The sequence below is a fragment of the Pseudophryne corroboree genome, chromosome 7 (assembly GCF_028390025.1).
Source record: "Pseudophryne corroboree isolate aPseCor3 chromosome 7, aPseCor3.hap2, whole genome shotgun sequence".
Taxonomy (NCBI): domain Eukaryota; kingdom Metazoa; phylum Chordata; class Amphibia; order Anura; family Myobatrachidae; genus Pseudophryne; species Pseudophryne corroboree.
The window spans coordinates 144,747,902-144,774,310 of NC_086450.1; the positions used below are offsets into that span (position 1 = coordinate 144,747,902).

A 26,409-nucleotide genomic window follows, 5' to 3' on the forward strand; every position below is an offset into this window, starting at 1 on the left:
CAGATCAGCCCTTTTGCTGCTCGACTTGGTAGCTAACAACAGCTACGGCCTTTCTCCTTTCTCCCTCATCTCTGCTCTTCTAGGGGAAAAAATGGATCCCACACGGGAATTAAAAGAAGAACTCCAACTATACCAGTCTACCCTTCTTCAGGATGGTCTGAAAGAACTTCTCGATGAAAATAAGTTTGTTGATTGCTTCCTGAAAGCTGGAGAGAAAAGTCTACCTTGTCACAGGCTCATTCTTGCTGCTTGTAGTCCTTACTTCAGGGAGTTCTTCTTATCTGATGAAAGTGAGGAGAAGAAAAAAAATATGGAGTTAGACAATGTAGAGCCAGGTGTAATGGAATCCATTCTTAAATACCTATATTCTGCCGACATTGATCTTGATGATGGGAATGTCCAGGATATTTTTGCATTGGCCAGTCGTTTCCAGATCCCATCTGTATTCACTGTTTGTGTCACTTATCTTCAGAGACGACTCTCAACTGCGAATTGCCTGGCTATCTTCAGGTTGGGTCTTCTCCTGGACTGTCCACGGCTTGCTGTCACCGCACGTGATTACGTATGTGATCGATTTAGCCAAATATGTAATGAAGATGATTTTCAGCAGCTAGCCCCTCATGAGCTGATTGCTGTCATTTCCAGTGATAGCTTAAATGTAGAAAATGAAGAAATTGTGTTTGAGGCTGTGATGAAGTGGGTTAGGACAGACAAGGAGAACAAAGTCAAAAATCTGGTGGAGGTCTTTGACTGCATTCGTTTTCGCTTAATGACTGAAAAATATTTCAAGGATCATGTAGAAAAAGATGATCTGATTAAAGGTAATCCTGAAATACAGAAAAAGATTAAGGTGATTAAAGATGCCTTTGCAGGCAAACTGCCTGAGCCAGCCACGGATAAGGCAGTAGATGGCGATGTTGGAGATGAAGACTTACTTCCTGGATATCTGAATGACATTCCTAGGCATGGCATGTTTGTCAAAGACCTGGTCCTCCTGGTCAGTGACACTGCTACCGTAGCTTATGATCCTTTAGAAAATGAATGCTTTTTGGTCGCACTGTCTGAGCAGATTCCAAGAAATCATTCCAGCATAGTCACTATATCAAAACAAGTCTATGTCATTGGAGGTTTGTATGTGGATGAGGAAAATAAGGATCAGCCATTACAGTCCTACTTCTTCCAGGTATGTTGTGATCAGTTCTTTTTTACTCAATAGTCTCTTGGTTTTATTGTTGGACTGTCCAGGGGAATGGCATAGACATGTACCTGCTTAGTACATAAGATAAAGATTTATATCAGTTATATAGAAAAATGATTTGAGATTTATTGAGGTCTAATAGCAAATGCAAATTTTGGAAACAAATGAAATGGTTCTAAACCTGGGTTTAAGTTTGTGACATGTATGCCTGGTATAAACTTGTTGCATATTGTACAGATGTTGACATCCGCATATCTTACAATATATGCAGCTTTATATTACTATTGCATTTTTTTTGTATATTGGGCCTGTGTTTTGTGGTGCAATTTTGGCCAAATATGCATCAGCCCAAATGTCTGCCATGTGTGCCCATACACACCCTAATACCAATTGTAAAAGTTTGAAACCAATTGTAAAAGTTTGAATTGAAATGGTTTGAATCCTTTGGCGCAATAACCTTTCCAAAAAGAATGGGATAGTGAGGATAGAGTGGATCTGATAGATTACTAATCAGTGGCAGTTGCAGAGGTGGGGCTGCAGTGCCATCCAAAAATCAAATAGTGGAGCCACATCAACGGCAGTGAGTCCCAGCTGGCGATATTTGGCAGCGTTTGGAGTGGCATTTGGTGTGGCTCCCATATTTGAAATTTGGACTGGCTGCAGCCTCATCCCTGGAGCCGCCACTGTTACCAAATGACACAATATCAGACTTCACATCTTTCTTAACTTTTTTTTTATAAACTCAGCTCTGAATGCTGTCATTGGCATCTGATTGATGCTCCAGAATGCTGTGTACGCTGTCCGGCCTTCTGGTGCGGTAACATTTAAAACCTGCTTAAAGCAAAATGATTTGTTCCTCTTGGAACACTCAGAAGCAGGTACAGTCTTAACACAGAAATACTCAGAGTGGAACTGATGCATGACCAGTTTCCCTCTGGAGCAGTATGACGGCCCAGGTGAAGGAGGGGAACATTCAGGTGGATAATATTCTTAGCAGTATGGGTGGATTAATGGAGTATGATGATGCAAGGGGTTAATGGCAAATAATGATGTGAGAGTTTAATGGTGAATATTAATGATAGTGGAAGGAGGTTAAGACACATTTTGACGAAGGAAGAGAGGTTGCTTATTGGTGGAGGACATTATTTTAGAGATGGATGTTTTATTATGGAGATTAGTGGTTAATGATTGATTGATTGATTGATTGATTGATGAATGGATGAATGTTAGCCTTGAAAAAGAAAACCTTGGGTGCACTCCCTAATGAAATGTGTTATGTCCACCTACGGTGACTATGAGGTAATGGTGCTTGTTTCTGTATATATATTTCCTGTATTGTATATGATACTTTATACATAATTTCCATTTTCCACCCAGCTTTGCAGTGAATACACTTTTTATTATAAAATCTGCATGCCTCTATATTGTGCCACATTACTGCTTAGCCATGTAGCTACTGTCCATCTATGCTGATGGTAATGACAGAACAGGCTGCTTGACCCAAGAGCTGATCTTTCTTTTTAAACCACACAGTGTCTTTGTACCACCTTGGACACCAAAGGTTTAAAGAGATCCTGCCACTTACAGGCTGAGTGACCGCATTAGCACACAACCACACAGTTAGTCTTCCTTCACAATACATGAAGGTGGAAATTATTTCCAAAGACTCAAATTGGCCACACATACTGTATGTAGATGAAAGCAGCCCTTCCCCCTGAAACCCAATCTCTCAGGAAGGTGAATCCCGCTAGCAGAAGACTGAATCCCGCTAGCAGAAGACTCCTATTGATAAATGTATGACGTGACTATAAAAGTTGGCTAAGCTGATAAAACAAATATATTAATAATAATAAACAGTACTTAATAAGATTAAATATATGCTTATTGGCAAGACTGTTATCTTCTGCATTTCAGCTGGACAGCATTGGTGGGGAATGGATTGGGCTGCCACCTCTACCATCGGCCAGGTGTCTTTTTGGCCTGGGTGAGGCAGATAATTGTATCTATGCCATCGCTGGCAAAGACCTGCAGTCTGAAGAGTCACTGGATACCGTGTTCTGTTATGATGTTAAGTACGTTGCATATAGTTACTAAGCCCGCTGACTAATTACATATCTTCCCGAAGTGTTAACTGTCTTTATCCTTTTTCAGAGCAATGACTTGGAAAGAGGCAAAGAAACTCCCACTCAAGGTTTACGGACATTCTGTAGTGTCACATAATGGACTGGTCTATTGTATTGGAGGCAAAACAGATGACAAGTAAGTGTTATGAATGTATAGTGTTAATATGTATATTGGCAAGTGCATTTCTGCCTTTATTATCACCTCCTAAACGGTGCAGGAATGACAATTCTCACTGTCTATACAGATATGGGCCTACAGAGCCGGCCCTAACCAATATGATGCCCTAGGCAAGATTTTGGCTGGTGCCCCCTAGCACCACCGCTGGTTCCGCCTCTGACCTTGTACCCCCTATATTTTAAAAAGGAAAAGTTCGCACATTTGGCGCACAGCCCAAAAAGGGGTGTGTTTTGCTGGCAAGAGGCATGGCCACACAATAACTCCAATTCCAATTATGCCACACAGTACTGCAACTTTATTCACATATGATCATGCGATAGTGTCCATAATTCATATTACATCCCACAGTAGTATCACTTTACCTTATAAACGTTACTCCTCACAGTAGAGCCCCTTATTCACATTACATCACACTGAATTGCTCCTTATTTACATTACACCACACCATATTGCTTTTTATTCACATTAGACGACACAGTAGTGCCCTTTCTATACGCAACGTCACATAGTAGAGCACCTTATACACATAATGTCACACATTAGTAATGCATTTACACACATTCCACACAGTAATGCCCCTTACACATATGACATACATTATTAATGTCCTTATAAACGTAATGCGCCTTACACATTATGCCAACCTTTATTAATGCCCTTTTACACATAAAGAGGCAGATGTATTAACCTGGAGAAGGCATAAGGAAGTCATAAACCAGTGATAAATGCATGGTGATAAACACACCAGCCAATCAGCTCCCATATGTAAATTAACAGTTAGGAGCTGATTGGCTGGTGCATTATCACCTTGCACTTAACACTGCTTTATCACTGGTTTATCACTTCCTTATGCCTTCTCCAGGTTAATACATCTGCCCCAATGTCCCTTACACATATGCCGCACATTATTATTGCCCTTATACACATAATGACACACATAGTGCCCCCTACACATTTGCTGCACATTATTAGTGCCCCTATACACATAATGACACACATACAGTAGTACCCTGTTACACATATGCCGCACATTATTAATGCCCTTATACACATAATGACACACATAGTGCCCCTTACACACATGTTGCACATTATTAATGCATTTTTACATGACACACACAATGCTCCTTACACATATTCCGAACACTACTGCCCAACCAACCAACTCACATGCACACAGCACTCACACTGCCTTTGCTTGGATACAGATGTGTCCTCATAAATATTGCCTCAATGCTAACATAGGACACCTTTTTTTTATGAAAATGCATCTTATTTGCATTGCTATATGGCTAGGATACACAAGCAGCTTCTGCTGATTAAAATGATATGCAGCATGCCTATATTCTGTGTGAGACTGTGGCTGTATCTGCATATGAAATGATACACAGAATATAGGCATGCCGCATATCATTTTAATCAGCAGAAGCTGCTGATGCCCCTAGACATATCAAATGCCCTAGGCAATTGCCTAGTTTGCCTATGGCTATGGCCGGCTCTGTGGGCCTAATTCAGCATGGATCGCTATTCAGAGAAATCGCGATTGTCGAATGACTGCACATGCGTAGCATTCTTATTGCGCACTCACAAGGGATAATAGCGACAGAAGTTGCATACAGATCATAATCACAATGTAGCTGCTGTTTGACTGATAGGAAGCCGGCGTTTCTGGGTGTGTCAGAAAAAACGCAGGTGTGCCCAGGTGTTTTTGGGGAGGGTGTCTGACATCAGCACAAACCACTTCCAGGCCGTCTTAGTCGCAGATTACTGGTAGCCTCAGACCTACTCACATTTGCTCAGACGCCAAAGTTTCTTCGATGTTCCTGGAGTTGAGTATGCATCTGCGAATGAATAGCGATCTGCAGCGCATTCACAATTTTGCATGGGGCGTTTTTTCTTTTTGTCGGGGCGGCGCCTTTCTACTCGCAGACAACAGCAATTTACCTGAATAGCGATCCATGCTGAATTAGGCCCTAAGTCAGGCAGTCAAAACAATGGAATATCAACTTTCAGACTATTTTGTGTTCAGGCAGACGTCTTTGTATTACTTTCCTGTACATAGGACAGTGATGGCTAATCTTGACACTCCAGCTGTTGTTGAACTACACATCCCAGCATGCCTTCCTACAGTTTTGCTATTTGGCCATGCTAAAACTGATGCAGGGCATGCTGGGATGTATAGTTCGACAACAGCTGGAGTGTCAAGGTTAGCCATCACTGACAACAGATCATTTTATTTCTGAGCATTATACTCTCAGTTGATCTGTGTCCTATTGACAGACAATAAGGATAACAAATATACCTGGTCAAGCAGAAGTGGGCTTGATATAGAATTTCTGAAGGTAATGTTCCCTTTATATTATAATAAATGTTTCTTTAACAAGTGGTATAAACTATGAGACTAATGAGAAGTTGTAGTGGACTAATGAGAGGCTGTACTGGAAGCAACAGTTTATGTCCCAGATTTATCAAACATTGGAGAGTGATAAATAGCACGGTGATAAAGTACCAGCCAATCAGCTCATAACTGCCATGTTACAGGCTGTGTTTCAAAAATGACAGCTAGGAGCTGATTGGTTGGTATTTTATCACTGTGCAATTTATCACTCTCCAAGGCTTGATAAACCTGGGCCTCGGTTATGTAACTAGTGTCGTATACAAAAAATAAGAATTTACTCACCGGTAATTCTATTTCTCGTAGTCCGTAGTGGATGCTGGGACTCCGTAAGGACCATGGGGAATAGCGGCTCCGCAGGAGACTGGGCACAACTAAAAGAAAGCTTTTGGTCTAACTGGTGTGCACTGGCTCCTCCCTCTATGACCCTCCTCCAGACTTCAGTTAGGATACTGTGCCCGGAAGAGCTGACACAATAAGGAAGGATTTTGAATCCCGGGTAAGACTCATACCAGCCACACCAATCACACCGTATAACTCGTGATACAATACCCAGTTAACAGTATGACAACAACTGAGCCTCTCAACAGATGGCTCAACCATAACCCTTTAGTTAAACAATAACTATATACAAGTATTGCAGACAATCCGCACTTGGGATGGGCGCCCAGCATCCACTACGGACTACGAGAAATAGAATTACCTGTGAGTAAATTCTTATTTTCTCTGACGTCCTAAGTGGATGCTGGGACTCCGTAAGGACCATGGGGATTATACCAAAGCTCCCAAACGGGCGGGAGAGTGCGGATGACTCTGCAGCACCGAATGGGCAAACTCTAGGTCCTCCTCAGCCAGGGTGTCAAACTTGTAGAATTTAGCAAATGTGTTTGACCCCGACCAAGTAGCTGCTCGGCAAAGTTGTAGAGCCGAGACCCCTCGGGCAGCCGCCCAAGAAGAGCCCACCTTCCTCGTGGAATGGGCTTTCACTGATTTAGGATGCGGCAGTCCAGCCGCAGAATGTGCAAGCTGAATCGTACTACAGATCCAGCGAGCAATAGTCTGCTTTGAAGCAGGTGCACCCAACTTGTTGGGCGCATACAGGATAAATAGCGAGTCAGTCTTTCTGACTCCAGCTGTCCTGGAAACATAAATTTTCAAGGCCCTGACTACGTCCAACAACTTGGAAGCCTCCAAGTCTTTAGTAGCCGCAGGCACCACGATAGGTTGGTTCAGATGAAAGGCTGATACCACCTTAGGGAGAAATTGGGGACGAGTCCTCAATTCTGCCCTATCCATATGGAAAATCAGATAAGGGCTTTTACATGACAAAGCCGCCAATTCTGACACACGCCTGGCCGAAGCCAAGGCAAACAACATGACCACTTTCCACGTGAGATATTTCAATTCCACGGTTTTAAGTGGCTCAAACCAATGTGACTTTAGGAAATCCAACACCACGTTGAGATCCCAAGGTGCCACTGGAGGCACAAAAGGGGGCTGAATATGCAGCACTCCCTTAACAAAAGTCTGAACTTCAGGTAGTGAAGCCAGTTCTCTCTGGAAGAAAATCGATAGAGCCGAAATCTGGACCTTAATGGAACCCAATTTGAGGCCCATAGTCACCCCTGACTGTAGGAAGTGCAGAAAACGGCCCAGCTGAAATTCCTCCGTTGGGGCCTTCCTGGCCTCACACCAAGCAACATATTTTCGCCAAATGCGGTGATAATGGTTTGCGGTCACTTCTTTCCTAGCTTTAATCAGCGTAGGAATGACTTCCTCCGGAATGCCCTTTTCCTTCAGGATCCGGTGTTAAACCGCCATGCCGTCAAACGCAGCCGCGGTAAGTCTTGGAACAGACAGGGCCCCTGCTGCAGCAGGTCCTGTCTGAGCGGCAGAGGCCATGGGTCCTCTGAGATCATTACTTGAAGTTCCGGGTACCAAGCTCTTCTTGGCCAATCCGGAACAATGAGTATAGTTCTTACTCCTCTTCTCCTTATTATCCTCAGTACCTTTGGTATGAGAGGAAGAGGAGGGAACACATAAACCGACCGGTACACCCACGCTGTCACTAGAGCGTCCACAGCTATCGCCTGAGGGTCTCTTGACCTGGCGCAATATCTTTCTAGCTTTTTGTTTAGGCGGGACGCCATCATGTCCACCTGTGGCCTTTCCCAACGGTTTACAATCAGTTGGAAGACTTCTGGATGAAGTCCCCACTCTCCCGGGTGGAGGTCGTGCCTGCTGAGGAAGTCTGCTTCCCAGTTGTCCACTCCCGGAATAAACACTGCTGACAGTGCTAACATGTGATTTTCCGCCCATTGGAGAATCCTTGTGGCTTCTGCCATCGCCGTCCTGCTTCTCGTGCCGCCCTGTCGGTTTACATGGGCGACTGCCGTGATGTCTGACTGGATCAGTACCGGCTGGTTTTGAAGCAGGGGTTTTGCCTGACTTAGGGCATTGAAAATGGCCCTCAGTTCCAGAATATTTATGTGTAGGGAAGTCTCCTGACTTGACCATAGTCCTTGGAAGTTTCTTCCCTGTGTGACTGCCCCCCAGCTTCGAAGGCTGGCATCCGTGGTCACCAGGACCCAGTCCTGTATGCCGAATCTGTGGCCCTCTTGAAGATGAGCGCTTTGCAGCCACCACAGCAGAGACACCCTGGTCCTTGGAGACAGGGTTATCAGCTGATGCATCTGAAGATGCGATCCGGACCACTTGTCCAACAGGTCCCACTGAAAGGTTCTTGCATGGAACCTGCCGAATGGAATTGCTTCGTAGGAAGCTACCATCTTTCCCAGGATCCGCGTGCAGTGATGCACCGAAACCTGTTTTGGTTTTAGGAGGCCTCTGACTAGAGATGACAGCTCCTTGGCCTTCTCCTCCGGGAGAAACACTTTTTTCTGTTCTGTGTCCAGAACCATCCCCAGGAACAGTAGACGTGTCGTAGGGACCAGCTGTGACTTTGGAATATTTAGAATCCAGCCGTGCTGTTGTAGCACCTCCCGAGATAGTGCTTCCCCGACCAACAACTGCTCCCTGGACCTCGCCTTTATCAGGAGATCGTCCAAGTACGGGATAATTAAAACTCCCTTCTTTCGAAGGAGTATCATCATTTCGGCCATTACCTTGGTAAAGACCCTCGGAGCCGTGGATAGACCAAACGGCAACGTCTGGAATTGGTAATGACAATCCTGTACCACAAATCTGAGGTACTCCTGGTGAGGATGGTAAATGGGGACATACAGGTAAGCATCCTTGATGTCCAGTGATACCATGTAATCCCCCTCGTCCAGGCTTGCAATAACCGCCCTGAGCGATTCAATCTTGAACTTGAATTTTTTTATATATGTGTTCAAGGATTTCAAATTTAAAATGGGTCTCACCGAACCGTCCGGTTTCGGTACCACAAACATTGTGGAATAGTAACCCCGTCCTTGTTGAAGTAGGGGCACCTTGACTATCACCTGCTGGGAATACAGCTTGTGAATTGCCTCTAGCACTGCCTCCCTGCCTGAGGGAGTTGTTGGCAAGGCAGATTTGAGGAAACGGCGGGGGGGAGACGTCTCGAATTCCAGCTTGTACCCCTGAGATACTACTTGAAGGATCCAGGGATCCACCCGTGAGCGAGCCCACTGATTGCTGAAATTTGAGACGGGCCCCCACCGTACCTGGCTCCGCCTGTGGAGCCCCAGCGTCATGCGGTGGACTTGGAGGAAGCGGGGGAGGACTTTTGCTCCTGGGAACTGGCTGTATGCTGCAGCTTTTTCCCTCTACCTCTGTCTCTGGGCAGAAAGGACGCGCCTTTAACCCGCTTGCCCTTATGGGGCCGAAAGGACTGTACCTGATAATACGGTGCTTTCTTTGGCTGTGAGGGAACATGGGGTAAAAATGCAGACTTCCCAGCTGTTGCTGTGGAAACGAGGTCCGAGAGACCATCCCCGAACAACTCCTCACCTTTATAAGGCAAAACTTCCATGTGCCTTTTAAAATCTGCATCACCTGTCCACTGCCGAGTCCATAACCCTCTCCTGGCAGAAATGGACATTGCACTTATTTTAGATGCCAGCCGGCAAATATCCCTCTGTGCATCTCTCATGTATAAGACTGCGTCTTTAATATGCTCTACGGTTAGCAATATAGTGTCCCTGTCTAGGGTATCAATATTTTCCGACAGGGAATCTGACCACGCAGCTGCAGCACTGCACATCCATGCTGAAGCAATAGCTGGTCTCAGTATAATACCTGTGTGTGTATATACAGACTTCAGGATAGCCTCCTGCTTTCTATCAGCAGGCTCCTTTAGGGCGGCCGTATCCGGAGACGGTAGTGCCACCTTCTTTGACAAGCGTGTGAGCGCTTTATCCACCCTAGGGGAAGTTTCCCAACGTGACCTATCCTCTGGCGGGAAAGGGTACGTCATTAGTAACCTTTTAGAAATTACCAGTTTCTTATCGGGGGAAGCCCACGCTTCTTCACACACTTCATTTAACTCCTCAGATGGAGGAAAAACTACTGGTAGTTTTTTCTCTCCAAACATAATACCCTTTTTTGTGGTACCTGGGGTAACATCAGAAATGTGCAACACATTTTTCATAGCCTCAATCATGTAACGTGTGGCCCTATTGGAAGTTACATTAGTCTCATCGTCGTCGACACTGGAGTCAGTATCCGTGTCGACATCTGTGTCTGCCATCTGAGGTAGCGGGCGTTTTAGAGCCCCTGATGGCTTTTGAGACGCCTGGGCAGGCACAGGCTGAGAAGCCGGCTGTCCCATATTTGGTATGTCGTCAAACCTTTTATGTAAGGAGTCGACACTGTCACGTAATTCCTTCCACATAACCATCCACTCAGGTGTCGGCCCCGCAGGGGGTGACATCATATTTATAGGCATCTGCTCCGCCTCCACATAAGCCTCCTCATCAAACATGTTGACACAGCCGTACCGACACACCGCACACACACCGGGAATGCTCTGACAGAGGACAGGACCCCACAAAGCCCTTTGGGGAGACAGAGAGAGAGTATGCCAGCACACACCAGAGCGCTATATACACAGGGATTAACACTATAACTGAGTGTTTTCACTTATAGCTGCATATATATATATATATATATATATATATATAATTTTGCTGCGCCTAAATTTAGTGCCCCCCCCCTCTCTTTTTTTTTAACCCTTTTGTAGCTTGAAACTGCAGGGGAGAGCCAGGGAGCGATCCTTCCAGCGGAGCTGTGAGGGAAAATTGGCGCCAGTGTGCTGAGGGAGATAGCCCCGCCCCTTTTTTGGCGGACTTTTCTCCCGCTTTTTTATGGATTCTGGCAGGGGTATTTATCACCCCCAGCGCCCTGCACCCATCAGTGACCGGAGTGTGAGGTGTGCATGAGGAGCAATGGCGTACAGCTGCAGTGCTGTGCACTACCTTGTTGAAGACCGAAGTCTTCTGCCGCCGATTTTCCGGACCATCTTCATGCTTCTGGCTCTGTAAGGGGGACGGCGGCGCGGCTCCGGGACCGGACGATCGAGGTCGGGTCCTGTGTTCGATCCCTCTGGAGCTAATGGTGTCCAGTAGCGTAAGAAGCCCAAGCTAGCTGCAAGCAGGTAGGTTCGCTTCTTCTCCCCTTAGTCCCTCGTAGCAGTGAGTCTGTTGCCAGCAGATCTCACTCAAAATAAAAAACCTAAAATATACTTTCTTTTCTAGGAGCTCAGGAGAGCCCCTAGTGTGCATCCAGCTCAGCCGGGCACAAGATTCTGAGGTCTGGAGGAGGGTCATAGAGGGAGGAGCCAGTGCACACCAGTTAGACCAAAAGCTTTCTTTTTAGTTGTGCCCAGTCTCCTGCGGAGCCGCTATTTCCCATGGTCCTTACGGAGTCCCAGCATCCACTTAGGACGTCAGAGAAATGACTTTTCTGCAAGCAATTTATGTGCCATTATTTTTTCTTTCGTTTTCTGTTCTAGTGCTGAATGCAGTTTGCATTTCGCACTAACATTAACAAAACTCATTTGTACAATCACAAGGGGATGCAGTTAATATCCTGGCTGTCTGGATCCCGGCGTTCAGGAGACCAATGCCGGAATCCCGACAGCCGGTGATATGGCGCCGGTTGGAATCCTAACAAACGCGGGTTATTCCTAGTCGGTTGGTGGATCCACGCCACCAACCGAGTGGGAATATAACCTGTGGCGAGTGAAGTGAGCCACCGGGCCCAATGCTTGGCGGGCAAAGCGAGCCAACGAGAGGACTCGCTGCCGGGATTCCGACAGACGGGATGCCGCTGTCGGTATAGTGACAGCCGACGTACCGTCTGCCGGGATATCGTATGTATACCAGTACAAGCGCTCTTTTGTGATATCACCCACTTTTCACCAATGCATCCGGTTTTATGGGAAAGCATGTGGATGTCCAGTCAGGGCCGAAACTAGGATTTTCGGCACCCGGGGCAAGGCAGTAATTTAGCGACCCCGACCCAAAAAATAAATAAAAAATAAATAAATAATAAAATAAAATACATAAGAAATAACAATAAATAAAAAAAATTAAAACTACGCCACACAGTGGTGCAAGTTTATTCTCAATACACTGCACAGTAGTAACCCCCCACAGGAAAGAGAGGGGGAGAGGGGGGAGAGAGGCAAGAAATGGAAGAGGGGAGAGAGAGACAAAATATTACAGACATCCTTTAGACCGCCAGTAATATACACACAGTATATGCTTCATAAAAAAAAATAGATAGAGATAGATAGATATATAACACATATACTGTACTCCTGCCCGGCCTCCCCCCTCACATTGCCCACTTGCCTCAGCTGCCTGGGAGATGAGAGATGAGATGATTTTGTTGCTGGCTGTCTTCTCCCTCTTCTCTACAGATGCTGCATGCCACTGGCTGTCTGCTGTACAGGAAGGCGCTGGAAAGGCAGCCAGGCAGGTGGATTGGCAGTAAAGGTTGCCAGACTGTTAGGCAGAGGGAGGCTTTGCCGGGTGGACAGGGAGAAGGAGGCTCTGGCGGGTTGTCAACGAGAGGGAGGCTCTGGCGGGCGGTCAGGGAGAGAGAAGCTTTGCCGCGCAGACAGTGAGAGGGAGGCTCTGGCGGGAGGCGCGCTGATGGATATGCGGGAGGTGACAGGTGCTGATGTGCAGCGGCACGAGACTGTGACTGCGCTGTTAACATGACAGCGCAATGCGTGGCTCCATAACTATTTAATGACTACGGGAGATCGCGGCGGGCGGGAGTAGTAGAGTAGCAGCTGGTCGAGGGAGCTGGACATGGTTCTTGGCGCCCCCTCAAACCCAGCACCCGGGGCACGTGACCCCTTAGCCCCCCCTAGTTACAGCCATGGTCCAGTGCATTAGAAGCATCCAGAAAAATAAAGTGGAGAGAAATTAAGCAATAACCAATCCGTTCCTACATATCATTTTTCAAACACATCCTGTAAAATGAAGGTTAGAAGCTGACTGGATAGTGCTTTTATATCTCTCCACTGTATCTCTCTCCATGCTTTGATAAATACCCCCTAAGAGTTTGAGGGAGCTGAAAAGGAACTTGTTACAAGAATAAGCCTTTTGTATAAATAGGATTTTAATACCTACCGGTAAATCCTTTTCTCGTAGTCCATAAGTGATATTGGGAGAAAATAGTACGATGGGGTATAGACAGGGTCCAAAGGAGCCAGTGCACTTTAAATTTCTTCACTGGGTGTGCTGGCTCCTCCCCTATATGCCCCCTCCCACAGGCAGTTATAGGTAAAAACATGCCCGAAGGTGAAAGGACATATATGAGAGAAGGAACATGATAACAAAGGGTGGTGAGATTTACACACCAGCACACCACAAACATATAACAACCAGCAATGGCTGGTAGCAACAACAGCAACAGCTGAACAGGTAACTATAGAACAACAACCTGCAGAAAAGTCAACGCACTGAGGCGGGCGCCCAAAATACCTTATGGACTACGAGAAAAGGATTTACCAGTAGGTATTAAAATTCTATTTTCTCTAGCATCCATAAGGGATATTGGGGGAAACTAGTACGATGGGTACGTCCCAAAGCTTACAGATCGGGCGGGAACGTGCAGAGACTACTGCAGCACCGCCTGCCCAAACTGGGTATCCTCTTTGGCCAGGGTATCAAACTTTTTAGAATTTCACAATGTGTTCTTACCCGACCAGGTAGCAACTTGGCATAGTTGCAAGGCCGAGATTCCACGGGCAGCCGTCCAGGAAGAGCCTACTGATCTAGTACAGTGGGCCTTTAGAGACTTAGGAACAGGTAAGGCTGACGACACATAGGCCTGTTGGATCGTAAGCCTAATCCAACGAGCAATGGAGTACTTTGAAGCAGGGCAACCCTTTTTCTGCGCATCATAGAGCACAAACAAGGAATCCGTCTTTCTGACCCGAGCTGTACGCTTCACATATATCTTCAAGGCACTCACAGCATCCAATGCCTCCGGAGGAGCAGAAACGTCAGAACTGGATGGAACCACAATAGGTTGATTCAAATGGAACGCGGAGACAACCTTCGGCAGGAAAAGCTGTCTAGTCAAGAGCTCCGCTCTGTCCTCGTAAAAGACCACGGAGGTCATTCCGAGTTGTTCTCTCGTTATTTTTTGTCGCTACGGAGCGATAAGTCGCAAACTACGCAAGCGCAATGTTCGCAGTGCGCCTGCGCCAAGTAAATTAGCACAAAAGTTTGGTATTTTACTCACGGCCTAACAAGGATTTTTCATCGTTCTGGTGATCGGAGTGTGATTGACAGGAAGTGGGTGTTTCTGGGCGGATACTTGCCGTTTTATGGGAGTGTGCGGAAAAACGCTGGCATTTCTGGGGAAAATGCGGGAGTGTCTGAAGAAACGGGGGAGTGCCTGGGCGAACGCTGGGTGTGTTTGTGACGTCAAACCAGGAACGAAACTGACTGAACTGATCGCAGTGTAGGAGTAAGTCTGGAGCTACTCAAAATCAAAAACTGCTAAAAAATTTCTAATCGCAATTCTGGTAATCTTTCGTTCGCAATTCTGCTAAGCTAAGATACACTCCCAGAGGGCGGTGGCTTAGCGTGTGCAATGCTGCTAAAAGCAGCTAGCGAGCGACCAACTCGGAATGAGGGCCCAAGTACGGACTTTTACACAATAAAGCCCCCAATTCTGAAAAACGTCGAGCAGAAACCAGGGCCAGTAACATCACCGTCTTTCATGTGAGGTACTTGTCTTCTACCGTCATCTGAGGTTCAAACCAGGAGGACTGTAGAAATTTCAGCACTACATCCAGATCCCAGGGTGCCGTAGGCAGCAGAAAGGGAGGTTGTATGTGGTGTACTCCTTGCAAGAAGGTCTGAACTTCTGACAACACTGCCAATTTCTTCTGAAAAAAAATGGAGAGAGCTGAAATCTGGACCTTAATGGAACCCAAACATAAGCCCTTATCCACACCAGCCTGCAGGAAATGTTGGAAACGTCCCAAGTGAAACACTGCAGGCGGATACGTGCATTCCTCGCACCAAAAGACATATCTCCTCCAGATATGATGATAGTGTTTTGACATCACAGGTTTCCTGGCCTGAACCATGGTTGCAAGAACCTTCTTGGAAAGGCCCCTGTGATCTAGAATGTTCTGCTCAACCTCCATGCTGTCAAACGAAGACGCCGTAAGTCTGGGTAGATGAACGGTCCTTGTTGAAGTAGATCTCTTCTGAGTGGTAGAGGCCAAGGGTCTTCAATGGACATGTCCAGAAGATCCGCGCACCACGCCCTCCGAGTACTGTCGAACTCCAGCCTGTAGCCTTGAGAAACGAGCTCCCAGACCCAGGTATCCTGGCAGGAGGTCTCGCAGATACAGCTGAAGTGACGCAGTCGAGCTCCCACCTCGAGATCCCCTTGGAGTGGGTGGGCACCTTCATGCTGAGGCTTTTGTGGAAGCAGAACTGGACTTACCTCTGGTGCCTCTAGCCGCATTGGAGGCACCTCTGGACTTTGATCGAAATGTGCAAGACCGAAAGGACTGGACAGACGGGCCCGGAGAGGAACGTCTCGCCGGCGGCGCCCCAGAGGGAAGGAATGTGGATTTCCCGGCAGTAACCCTGGAAATCAAGGCATCCAACTCAACCGCAAAAAGCCATTCCCCTGAAAAGGGGAGGGACTCCACATTACGTTTGGATTCTGAGTCCGCAATCCACTGACGCAACCACAAGGCCCTGCGTGCCAACACCGCCATGGCTGACGTCCGAGCATTTATGTTCCTCATTTCCTTGAGAGAATCATAGAGGACACGGGCAGTGTCCTGAATGTGTTTCAGGAGAGTAACCATGGTAACTAATGGCAAATATCCCAAGAGGCCCCCCTGAATTTGCGTGGCCCAAGAAAGAATGGCATGGGTCATCCAGCAACCCGCAATGACCGGTCTTTGTGAAAGGCCGGCTGCAGTGTATATAAATTTTAGGCCGGGTAGTCTCTATCTTTCTATCCCCAGGGTCCTTCATAGTAAAGGAGCCCAGGGCAGGCAGCACCACCTTATTAGACAGGTGAGAGACTGAGACATCCACCCCAGGGGGTTCCTCCTACAATTTTCTACCTTGAGGTGCAAATGGGAAAGTGCGCAAAAACGTTTTGGACACTTGGAATTTTTTGTCTGGATTTTTCCAGGCCTGTTTGAATAAGTCATCTAACTCTGGAGATTCAGGGAAAGTGACTTGTTTTGTAGAAAGACAAACGACTGTTGTGAAGCAGCATCCTCTAGAGGGAGCTATAACAGGTCCCTTATATCCAAAATGAGGGGTTCAATACCCTGAGTAGAATCGGGATCCCCACTAATGGGATCCAGGTCATCTCCATCATCCTGGATATCATCATCTGTATCAGAGAGCAGAGCAGGTAAACCACGCTTCTGGGGACCTGCATGAGAGAGGGGGGCTGTGCATCAGCCCTAGCAGCTAAATCTGCAACAGCTTGTTGCAGTAGCTGAGTTTTTTTGCACATTAGCATTAAAATGGGATGACATAGCTGACATCATAGTCTTAAGAGACCCTAACCAGTGGGGCTGTGTACCCTCTCCCCCAACCTCTTCACTGATCTGTGAAGATTGACTACATTGCTCACAGGAAACAGAGCCACTAGATAATGGAGAGAATCTAGTGTGGCAGATACTGCATAGCTTGTGCTTACCCATATTTCACAGTAAGTACAAAAACATAAACACACAGACAGTTATAATGCAAGCCTGCCCTACTGTATGTGAGAGGAGACACAGAGAGAGGGAGAAATACCAGCACACCCTGAGCTGCACAGCCCCAGTGAGACTGTCAGCTCTGTGTTCACAGTAACACTAATAAATGCAGTCCTAAATAGGCTCAGAATAGTGTACACAAGCGGCTCTCCCTTAGCTACACCCTGTACCAGTTTTCAGCGTGTCTGTGAGGCAGGAAGCGCTGAGTGTGTGCTCTTGATGGCTGCTGTAAGCAGAGGAAGGCGCCAAAACGCAGCTGGTCCCGCTCTGAGGAAGCTCCGCCCCCACCAATGACACCAGAGCTGTACATATTATTTATACTGGCAAAGTCTCCAAATAAGCTTAAAACCTCACACAAGTGCTTAGTTAAGCAATTTTTTGTGCCAGTGTACACACGGGGGGATCCTAGCGGGACCCCCCAGAGAGGGTCCCATACGCCGCGCTTGTGGTCAGCCGCAATTTGAACCGGGGACCCCACTAGTGGGGTCCCCGGTGTGTACTCACCACCAATGTCACCTTCAGGCAGCGTTAGGAGTGTGCGGCGTGCTGCGGCTGTGACAGCCAAGGCGCAGTGCCCCGCTGAACAAGCAGCCCTTCAAGACGGTGGTCCTGCAGTAGGGAAGCGGCTGTGCACCTCGCAAGGCCGGTGACCACTCCCCCTAACTCCCACGGCGCAGGTATGCTGTTGCCCAGACAGCATACCCGAAAAAAAATAAAAGTTTTAAATGAAATTGAAGAAAACTCTCTGGAGCTGCAGAGATGTGCATCCTCTCCTGAGGGCACTTTTTTCTAAACTGACTGTGGAAGGGGGCATAGAGGGGAGGAGCCAGCACACCCAGTTGAAGAAATTTAAAGTGCACTGGCTCCTTTGGACCTCGTCTATACCCCATCATACTAGTTTCCCCAATATCCCTTATGGATGCTAGAGAAATGTTATTTTATTTTGTAGTACAATGAGACAGTCCTATACTTCCTCCTGCGCCGAGAGAGGGTGATCCTGATAGAATTTCCCTTAAATATGTCTGGGCTGCAGGAAGGGTCTGGGATTGCAGCCGCAGGACCAGAGGCGCCTGCACAGAACTGTGAAAATCTAGCGATTTTCAATTTGATGAAAATTGCTAGATATGGCTGCATTTGAACTTGTGTACGGCACGGAATCAGGCCCAACGTATCCAGATCATGAGCTAGGGTAGCAAGTTACCTATAGCCACACCCCCTTCTCTAGCAGCATCTAGATGTGGCATATGAAATTAAGGCTGAAGCATCTCCTAGTTCTGCTCCTGCGCAGTTTACAGCTTCTGCTATTTTGAGGTGAAAGCACAGATGATCTGTCACTCTGAGGAACAACCTGGTGAGGTCTGTCAGACATTTCTTGGTTTACTGCACCTGTCCAAGGCTTGGAACTTGGAACCACAGACTCTAATGCGACTGCTACTGTCTGGAAGGCTTCTGCACTAGCACAAACCACTAGTTATTTTGTGTGCCCAAAATATTCTCTTTAAAATATATATTGAAGGATCTAGTAACAATAACCATAGACTGCAATGTAGTAAACAGTAGTAACATGATAACAGCAATAATATACAAAAACTAAGGGGTATATTTACTATAGTGCTGGTTTATAGAAGTGGAGATTTTGCCCATAGCAGCCAGACAGATTCCAGCTATTATCTTCTAGAAGGTGCTTGATAAGTGATAAGTAAAATTTGTTTGGTTGCTATAGGCAACATTTTCATTTCAATAAACCCGCACTTTATAAATATACCCAAAATATTGTTATCTACTTACTGTAGGTCACACAGTACAACATTTTTTATTTTTAAATATATGTGGTTTCCTTTTGGTGTTTTCTTGGCTTTTTTTTTTTTTTTTTAGGATACAGTACATATGTGCTATTTAATTAAATGGCTGGTTGCTATAGGTACAGTACATTTGGGTTATTGCATTATCTGACTGGTTGCTATGAATACAGTACATGTGTGTTATTTAATTACCTGACTAGCTGCTATGAATACAGTACATATGGGTTATTTCATTATGTGACTGGTTGTTATGATACTGTACATGCTATTTTATAATCTGATTAGTTGCTATGGCTAAAGTACATATAAACTATTGTACTTCTCAAATCTAGTCCTTGCAACACACTAACAGTGCATGTTTTCTATATTTCCTAGTTGGAGAACAGGTGTATTCATTATTAACTGACACATTGGAAAAGATCCATAATTATTTCACCTGTGATTCTGGGCAAGATACACTAAAAGAAAAATGCTGTAAAAACCATGTTTTCTGGGTTTTTCCCGCATTTCCATATGCCCTAAACCCCACTATATACTCTGTTGTCTGGTACACAGCTATCTATTGCAAAGTTGTGAGACTGTTATATGTGAAGAATTTTTTAGTGCAATGTAAATACAACTTGTAATAAAGAGCGTAGATCCTTTTACAGAAGGTATTTTACCCTCTATTATCTTTTTCCCTATCCTCTATGTGAGTGGATGTGGATCGAAGGAACTAGAGTGGATCTAGAAAAATGGCTCACCTCAGGGGTGGATTGATATGCATTTAACAGCTTATTTTGTGTATATACTGTACACAATATACTGTACTACAGCGGTAGCGGAGCGAGGCACCATGCCCAAAACATGGTGCGCTAACTTGATTTTTTTGTGGCAGAAAAGTGACAAAACACCATAAAAAATTGTGTCAACCTTTTTCTGTGTTGACCATTTCCATGCCGACCTTTGCAGGTCGACCTATTGACTGTAGACAATTTTAGTACAGATCTAATGATTCACACCCTTACAAATAGAGGAGGATGATGCGTTTTCATCTGAAATTTTATCTGGATTTGCTATTTCACCCTTTATATGCACCTGGGGGTGTTCTGAATACCACGCCGGTCTATGCTATTTTGTTTTTTCTTTTCTTTTTGATCTTATAGACCTAATAAGAGAAGGAATAATAATCAGAATATGGTGACTAGACCTGAGCGCAATGTGATATCATTCCTTTGTTTAAGTGCTTTGAACACATGTAACAATATTTGTGGATCTTTTGTTTCTCTCCCTTTAGGAAATGTACTGGCAGAATGTTTGTATTCAATCCCAAGAAAGGAGACTGGAAAGACCTTCCTCCGATGAGGACAGCCCGCTCCATGTTTGGTGTTGCTGTTCATAAGGAGAAGATCTTTATTGTCGGTGGTGTCACAGATGAAGGTTTAACCGCATCAGTGGAAGCTTATGATATTACCAGCAACAAGTAAGTATGGGCGAGGCCCATGTCGGCGTATGGGCGCATCTTCAGGAAGTTATGTCAGAGTTCGATAACGACCCCATAGGACCCTAAGCAGCTTTCTTCTTTGAGCTTCCATGTATTTAAAAAAAATAAATAAATCCCGAAACATAAATATGCATTAGGGTAAACCAGGCCCCTCGGTGCCCATTAAATCCTGCGCCTGGGCCTACGTTGCTTAATGCTTGATCCAGCTATGATGTCAGTACACTGGGCCCAACTGGAGACATTCATTTTAAAATAATTAAGGATTCATGTGAAGTATGGAATTAAAACTGAGCTTTGAGGGGGTGATTCAATTGTTATTGCACCTGAGTGCACCTGCCGGCAGCTATTCAATTGTTTCTGCAGACGGTCGTGTTATTATAATTTCTGTTCGCATCCTCCCGAGGTAGCAGGTCGGACTGTGCGAAGTGTCCCATTTGGAGGCCCAAACAGCACTTTTCGTATCTCGCCCAGTACTTTAGTCATGTTTAGTGGTTATCCCTGGCACTTCTTGAAGCGATCAGTGCAATAAAACAATGTGCCCCAAAAAATTGCTTACCGCCCTGTCTAAAATTATGAGAAAATGCAATTATGGGCACCCATTAAATAACTGAAATGCCCCCTGAGGGCCAATTATCAGTCACCCATGAAGATTATACCAGTCCGTGATGCCAGGAGAATCCAGGGAATAAGATAGCCACTGAAGGAAACAGGTCATACTGTAGAACAAATGTAATAGTAAAGGTAGTTAGGCTTTCATCTTTAGTTAAATAAAGCATTAATGAGATGTAAATATTCTATATCTCCTTTTCATTTATTTTCAGATGGGAAACAATCCAGGAATTCCCCCAGGAAAGAAGCTCCATCAACATGGTCAGTTTAGCAGGGTCACTGTACGCTATTGGAGGATTCGCAATGGTTCAGCTAGAATCACAGGAGTTCGCACCTTCAGAGGTCACGGATGTCTGGAAGTAAGTTCAGCTGATTTGATAATCATATACATATCTGCAAAAAAATGCGGCTTATTCAGACCTAATCAGGTCTGAAGTGCGCATGCGCCGCAGGGTGCCGACGCATGGCAGACAGCCGACGGCTGTCTTAGCCCTGTGATCGCCTCTGCCTGATTGACAGGCAGAGGCAGTCGCTGGGCGGGAGGCTACGGGCCGGTGGCGTTTGGCCGCCGTTTAGGGGGCGCGGTCCGGGCAACGCAGGTGTGCCCGGACCATTGGGGGGGCGGGCTGCGGCACGTCACACAAATCCGCTGTGACGAGTAGCTCCCTGCCAGCACACAGGAGCTGCGCTGGCTGGGAGCTACTCCTACAGTACAAAAGCAATGCTTTTGTACTTGTGCGACAGGGTAGGGCCTGACATGCGGGGCGGACTTGCCCTGTGCTGGACGTCCCCCCACATGTCAGGGAAGCTGATCGTAGATGTGCTAAATTTAGTACATCTACGATCAGGTCTGAATCACCCCCAATGTTTCCATCTATCAGTTGCCTTTTAATTAGCACAAAACAACATACAAAAGGATTTCATCTGCTTGTCCTGTGATGTTATTACCTGGTCTCTGGTTCAGGCACCTGTCTCTATAAGGAAGAGAACCTGGATCTAAAAACCTTCTTTGTGGGGGACATGGTCACTTTACCGGTGCCCGGAATCCCGGCGTTCAGCAAAGCGACGCCGGGATCCCGAAAACTCGCAATACCGCCAGCCTAAATCCCGGTTATCGGGCTATTCCCACTCGTGGGTGTCCACGACACCCATAGAGTGGGAATAGAACCTGTGGCGAGCATAGCGAGCCACTGGGCCCGCAAGGGGCTTCGTTGTGCTCGCCCCCCTGCCGGCATTCTGGCGGCTGGGATCCCGGCATCAGTATGCTGACCGCCTGGGATCCTGGCCACCGGCAAAGGATGCCCAATGCCTTTCTGGAACTATATCAATTATAAATATAATTATTGCTCCAGAGACAGTCCTAAATCTAAATATGTGATTGATTTTAAAGGGACACCATTATCCAAATTCTTTATCATTTAAATTTATTTATAAATCTGACCTTTAGAAGGTGAAATAGACATACTTTGTACGGCTAAAATGTTGCACACAAAGCCCAGTTAGTTATTTTTTGAACGTTGACTTCCCTCAGTGTTGTAGGTGGAACTTGTTATTATACTGTGTAATGGGATGCAGTCATGTGACCCGCGGTCAGGAGACCGCCGGTCACAATACTGACCCCTACATCCCGCCCCCTCTGAATCCCGACAGTTAGCATGCCATATAGCAGGGACTATTCCCACTCATGGCTGTCCACGACACCCATAGAGTGGGAATAGAACCTGTGGCAAGCGTAGTGACCCTGCAAGGGTCTTTGTTGTGCTCGCCCCCACGTCATTCTACGGCCAGCATACCGACGTCGGTAAGCCATACCCAACCCTGTGTAATTAGCATTATCACTTATTAACTGACAACTGTAGCCCGAGTCCGGCTGTGATTGAATGGAGACGCAGATGTCATAAAGCGAGACCTAGCTGCTCTGTACAGCTTGTGTGGAAAGAAAGTAGTCATGAGCAAATCAAATAAAAGAGCTTTTTGCTCCTTGATAAAACCAAGTTGCAGGGCAGATGGGGCAGATCTCAATTGTGGGATGTGTGTCTAATAACCCTTTTCCACAGCAACCCGGTAAATTGCCCGGTCTATCAACCTGACAATTTCCGGGAGTTAGTCCCGGGTAGCTTGCGTTTACACTGGCTAAAATCCTGGGTAAACCTGGGATTTAGAAGTCAGTGGAAAATGGGTATTAGCTAAATCAGTGATCTCCAACCCGTAGCTCGTGAGCTACCAGTAGCTCGCTGTAGTATTTTTTGGTAGCTCACAGAGCGCACGGGCTTGCGCAGTCACTGGCACTCCTCCTCCCTTCATTTTTAATATGGTGCCGGCCGTCAGCCAATCGGAGCTCGTGGACCGGCAGTGGAGGCACCTGATTGGCTGCCGGACCGCGAGTTTTGATTGGCTCACTTACCGGCACCATATCTTAAATGCCCACCGCCGCTGAGGACTCTGTCACCCTCCCCGCAGCCGCTCTCCGGACTTCACAGGAGAGGCGCGCGCTGCGCTCTCCTCCCCTTCCATCCCTCATACAGGAGGAGCAGCACCGGCGGCAGTAGAAGCCAGCAAGGGTTAGCACTGTGTGGGGGCACTGTATCGGTCACGGCGGGGGGGTGGGGGGGGGCATTTTATCTGGCGCTGCGGGGGGAATTGTATCTGGCACTGCTGGGGGGCATTATTTGTGTATCTGGCACTGCTGGGGGGCATTATTTGTATATCTGGCACTGCTGAGGGACATTGTTTGTGTATCTGGCACTACGCGGGGAGGGCATTACTTGTAGTTGTGAGGCCACACCCACTTTCGGAGGAACGCACGCGCATTGGGGGGAGGGGGTAGCTCCTTCAGAGGTTTTATTTTCCGAAAGTAGCTCACACCCTAATTAAGGTTGGAGACCACTGGGCTAAATTATGAATTTAAGTCTAACATAAAGCTGCCCAATATTTTCCCTGCGTGCAAAAAAATAAATGTATTTACACCCCTTGCACTGCTCCTTGTTTGTGCCTTTTTTTATTTTGCTCCTAGCTCTAAAACTAGGCACTGATTTTTTTTTTTGGTCATCCTGACAACCTAGGGAATTTTCAGCAAATCGAAGCCCCCAATATTTGAGCTACACACTAAGCGATATTTTTTTTTTTAAATAAAAAGTGACCGAATTTCTGCCAGACCACACTGAATACACATGTCCACCCACAAAGGAGGCTGTTTTAGGCACGGATAATCATGGGAATTATGGTCAGATTATAGAGAATGCGTGCACAACAGCAGGAGATTGATGCCAAAATTTTCTGTTTTGGCCGACCAATCAATAATTGCAGTAGAGTGTTTGCGGCTATGAGTTCTCTGGTTTATTGGCAAAATGATGGTTCACACACACTGCAATGAAACAGTCAGGGCACACGATTATTGGTAAATTGATCCAGTAATTGTATAGTGTGTACCTACAGTAGCTTGACTCAAGTCTACAGTGATTCTAGTCAATAATGGGAATAACATTACCTTGACATTTTATTGTTGTAACAAAATTGTGCCTTGTATTTTTACAGATTTCTACAGTATATGCAGATAAAAACATTTAACAGTAATAATCACTGTAGGTCAATGCTTTTTCACAAGACAATGGACGGTGTTCAAATCTTATCACGGGTCCCCGCTCCGCAAGTGCCCAACGGCAGCTATACAATTGTTGCTGCCGACAGACACGAAAAGTTCATTTCAGCTTGCTACCCCGGGGGTGCCGAGTTGAATGCGCGTAAAGAAACTCGTTTGAGCGCCCAAATGGAACTTTTCACACTCGCGTCCATTAGTTTAGTCGGGTTTAGGTGCTTTGCGCACCTAAACCTGACTCTAATGGGCGTGATCAGCGGGGACAATTGAATATCGCCCCCCATGTCATATTTTACTCTCCACAGACAAGAACGCCTAGCTCCACCATTGTACATAGTTAGCTGTAATAGTTTATCAGGAATAGCGCCACTGTATTGCGTTTCTCCTGATCAAAGATGTATAAACTTTAAATAGAAGAGGGTATAAATAGATTCAGTATTTGTAACTTTTCTAATAGGAGTTTCATAGGCATTGCAGTGTGACCATATTTCAGATTATTTTGTTAAATTATTGTTTTTTGTTATCAAAATAATTACATGCAACTTTACTTTTCACGTGTATCAGAATTTCCCAAACTCCACCATGACAGTCCAGGTTTTAAGGATATCCATGCTTGAGCACGTGACTTAATTAGTACCTCAGTCAATTTGATTTAACCATCTGGACTCAAGTATGGATATCCTTAAAACCTGGATTGTCATGACTGAGTTTGGGAAACTGACATACATGATAAATTTACTCTCATAAATAAATTCTATATATTGCTTTGCATATTGAATGTAATTGTGTTTTACATATTAGATGTAACTACCATTCATGCGGTGCCATTTTGTTTGCTGAATCAGTATTTGTGAGAGTGAGAATCAGTTTACTACAAAACAATGACATCACTGTGCTTCAGAGTGGGGGAGAATTATTATTCCCACATGGATCATGCAGGTATAGCGCTTCCTGCTTCGCCTCTTTACCCAGGTGAAGCAGGAAGCAGTAGCGACAAGCTGTATTAACATCTCGTCGAAGCGGGAGAGTGAAAACTCCCCCTCCAGTGATCCTTGCTAGACACCACACAGCTGGTGTCTTTCCTCCTGGCCGGCTCCAGTGGGCATGCGTGAGATCCCGCTAGCATTGCAAGATCTCCAGTGCAGCCCGAAGCTAGCAGCCAGGGCCAGAATTGCCCCTGCTGTGGTGATAGGGCAACGACCACTGCAGCTGTTGTAATCGACAACTGCAGATGATGGAACAGTCAGTGGCACTTTCGATAAAGATAGCGGCTCCCCTGTCATTACACACACCCCCACTTTTATACATGTGGGGGGAAAGAGGTATCAGCGCACGTAACATGGGCTGATACCACTCCCCCGTCACACTGTTTAATACATCTGCCCCAGTGTTCTCAGTCAGGACACTGGTTACTGCTGCTGCTGCTGATGAGCCGCATTCTAAGACACTGATTCAGCCCACAAAATGGCCGCCACCCTGTGTAATAAACACAATGCACATTTGCAGAATGTTGTCAATCCCCAAATCCATTTCTCTGTTTACTCCTTAGGTTTGAAGATGACAAGAAGGAATGGAGCGGAATGCTGAAGGAAATACGTTACGCCTCTGGAGCCACCTGCCTTGAATCACGCCTTAATCTTTTTAAGCTCACAAAGCTGTAATAATGCAACATGGTTTTTCATTTTACAACTGATTAAATAATTGTTGTTTGCTACTGCTGTTCTATTAATAAACAATAGGTTGTACAGAAATTTATAGTTAAATGAATAAAGGTTTTGAACTTTGACGTTTAATCACATCAAAACAAA

At 46.0% G+C, this 26,409-nt stretch overlaps 1 protein-coding gene across 1 annotated transcript; it reads left to right on the forward strand.

Annotated features, from left to right (window-relative positions):
• KLHL41 (kelch like family member 41) lies at positions 1-26,409 on the forward strand. Its single transcript, XM_063933710.1, has 6 exons — positions 1-1,183; positions 3,113-3,270; positions 3,350-3,457; positions 20,191-20,376; positions 21,219-21,365; positions 26,151-26,409. Exons 1-6 carry the CDS (start codon positions 92-94, stop codon positions 26,260-26,262), a joined length of 1,803 nt encoding a protein of 600 aa, XP_063789780.1. The 5' UTR covers positions 1-91; the 3' UTR covers positions 26,263-26,409.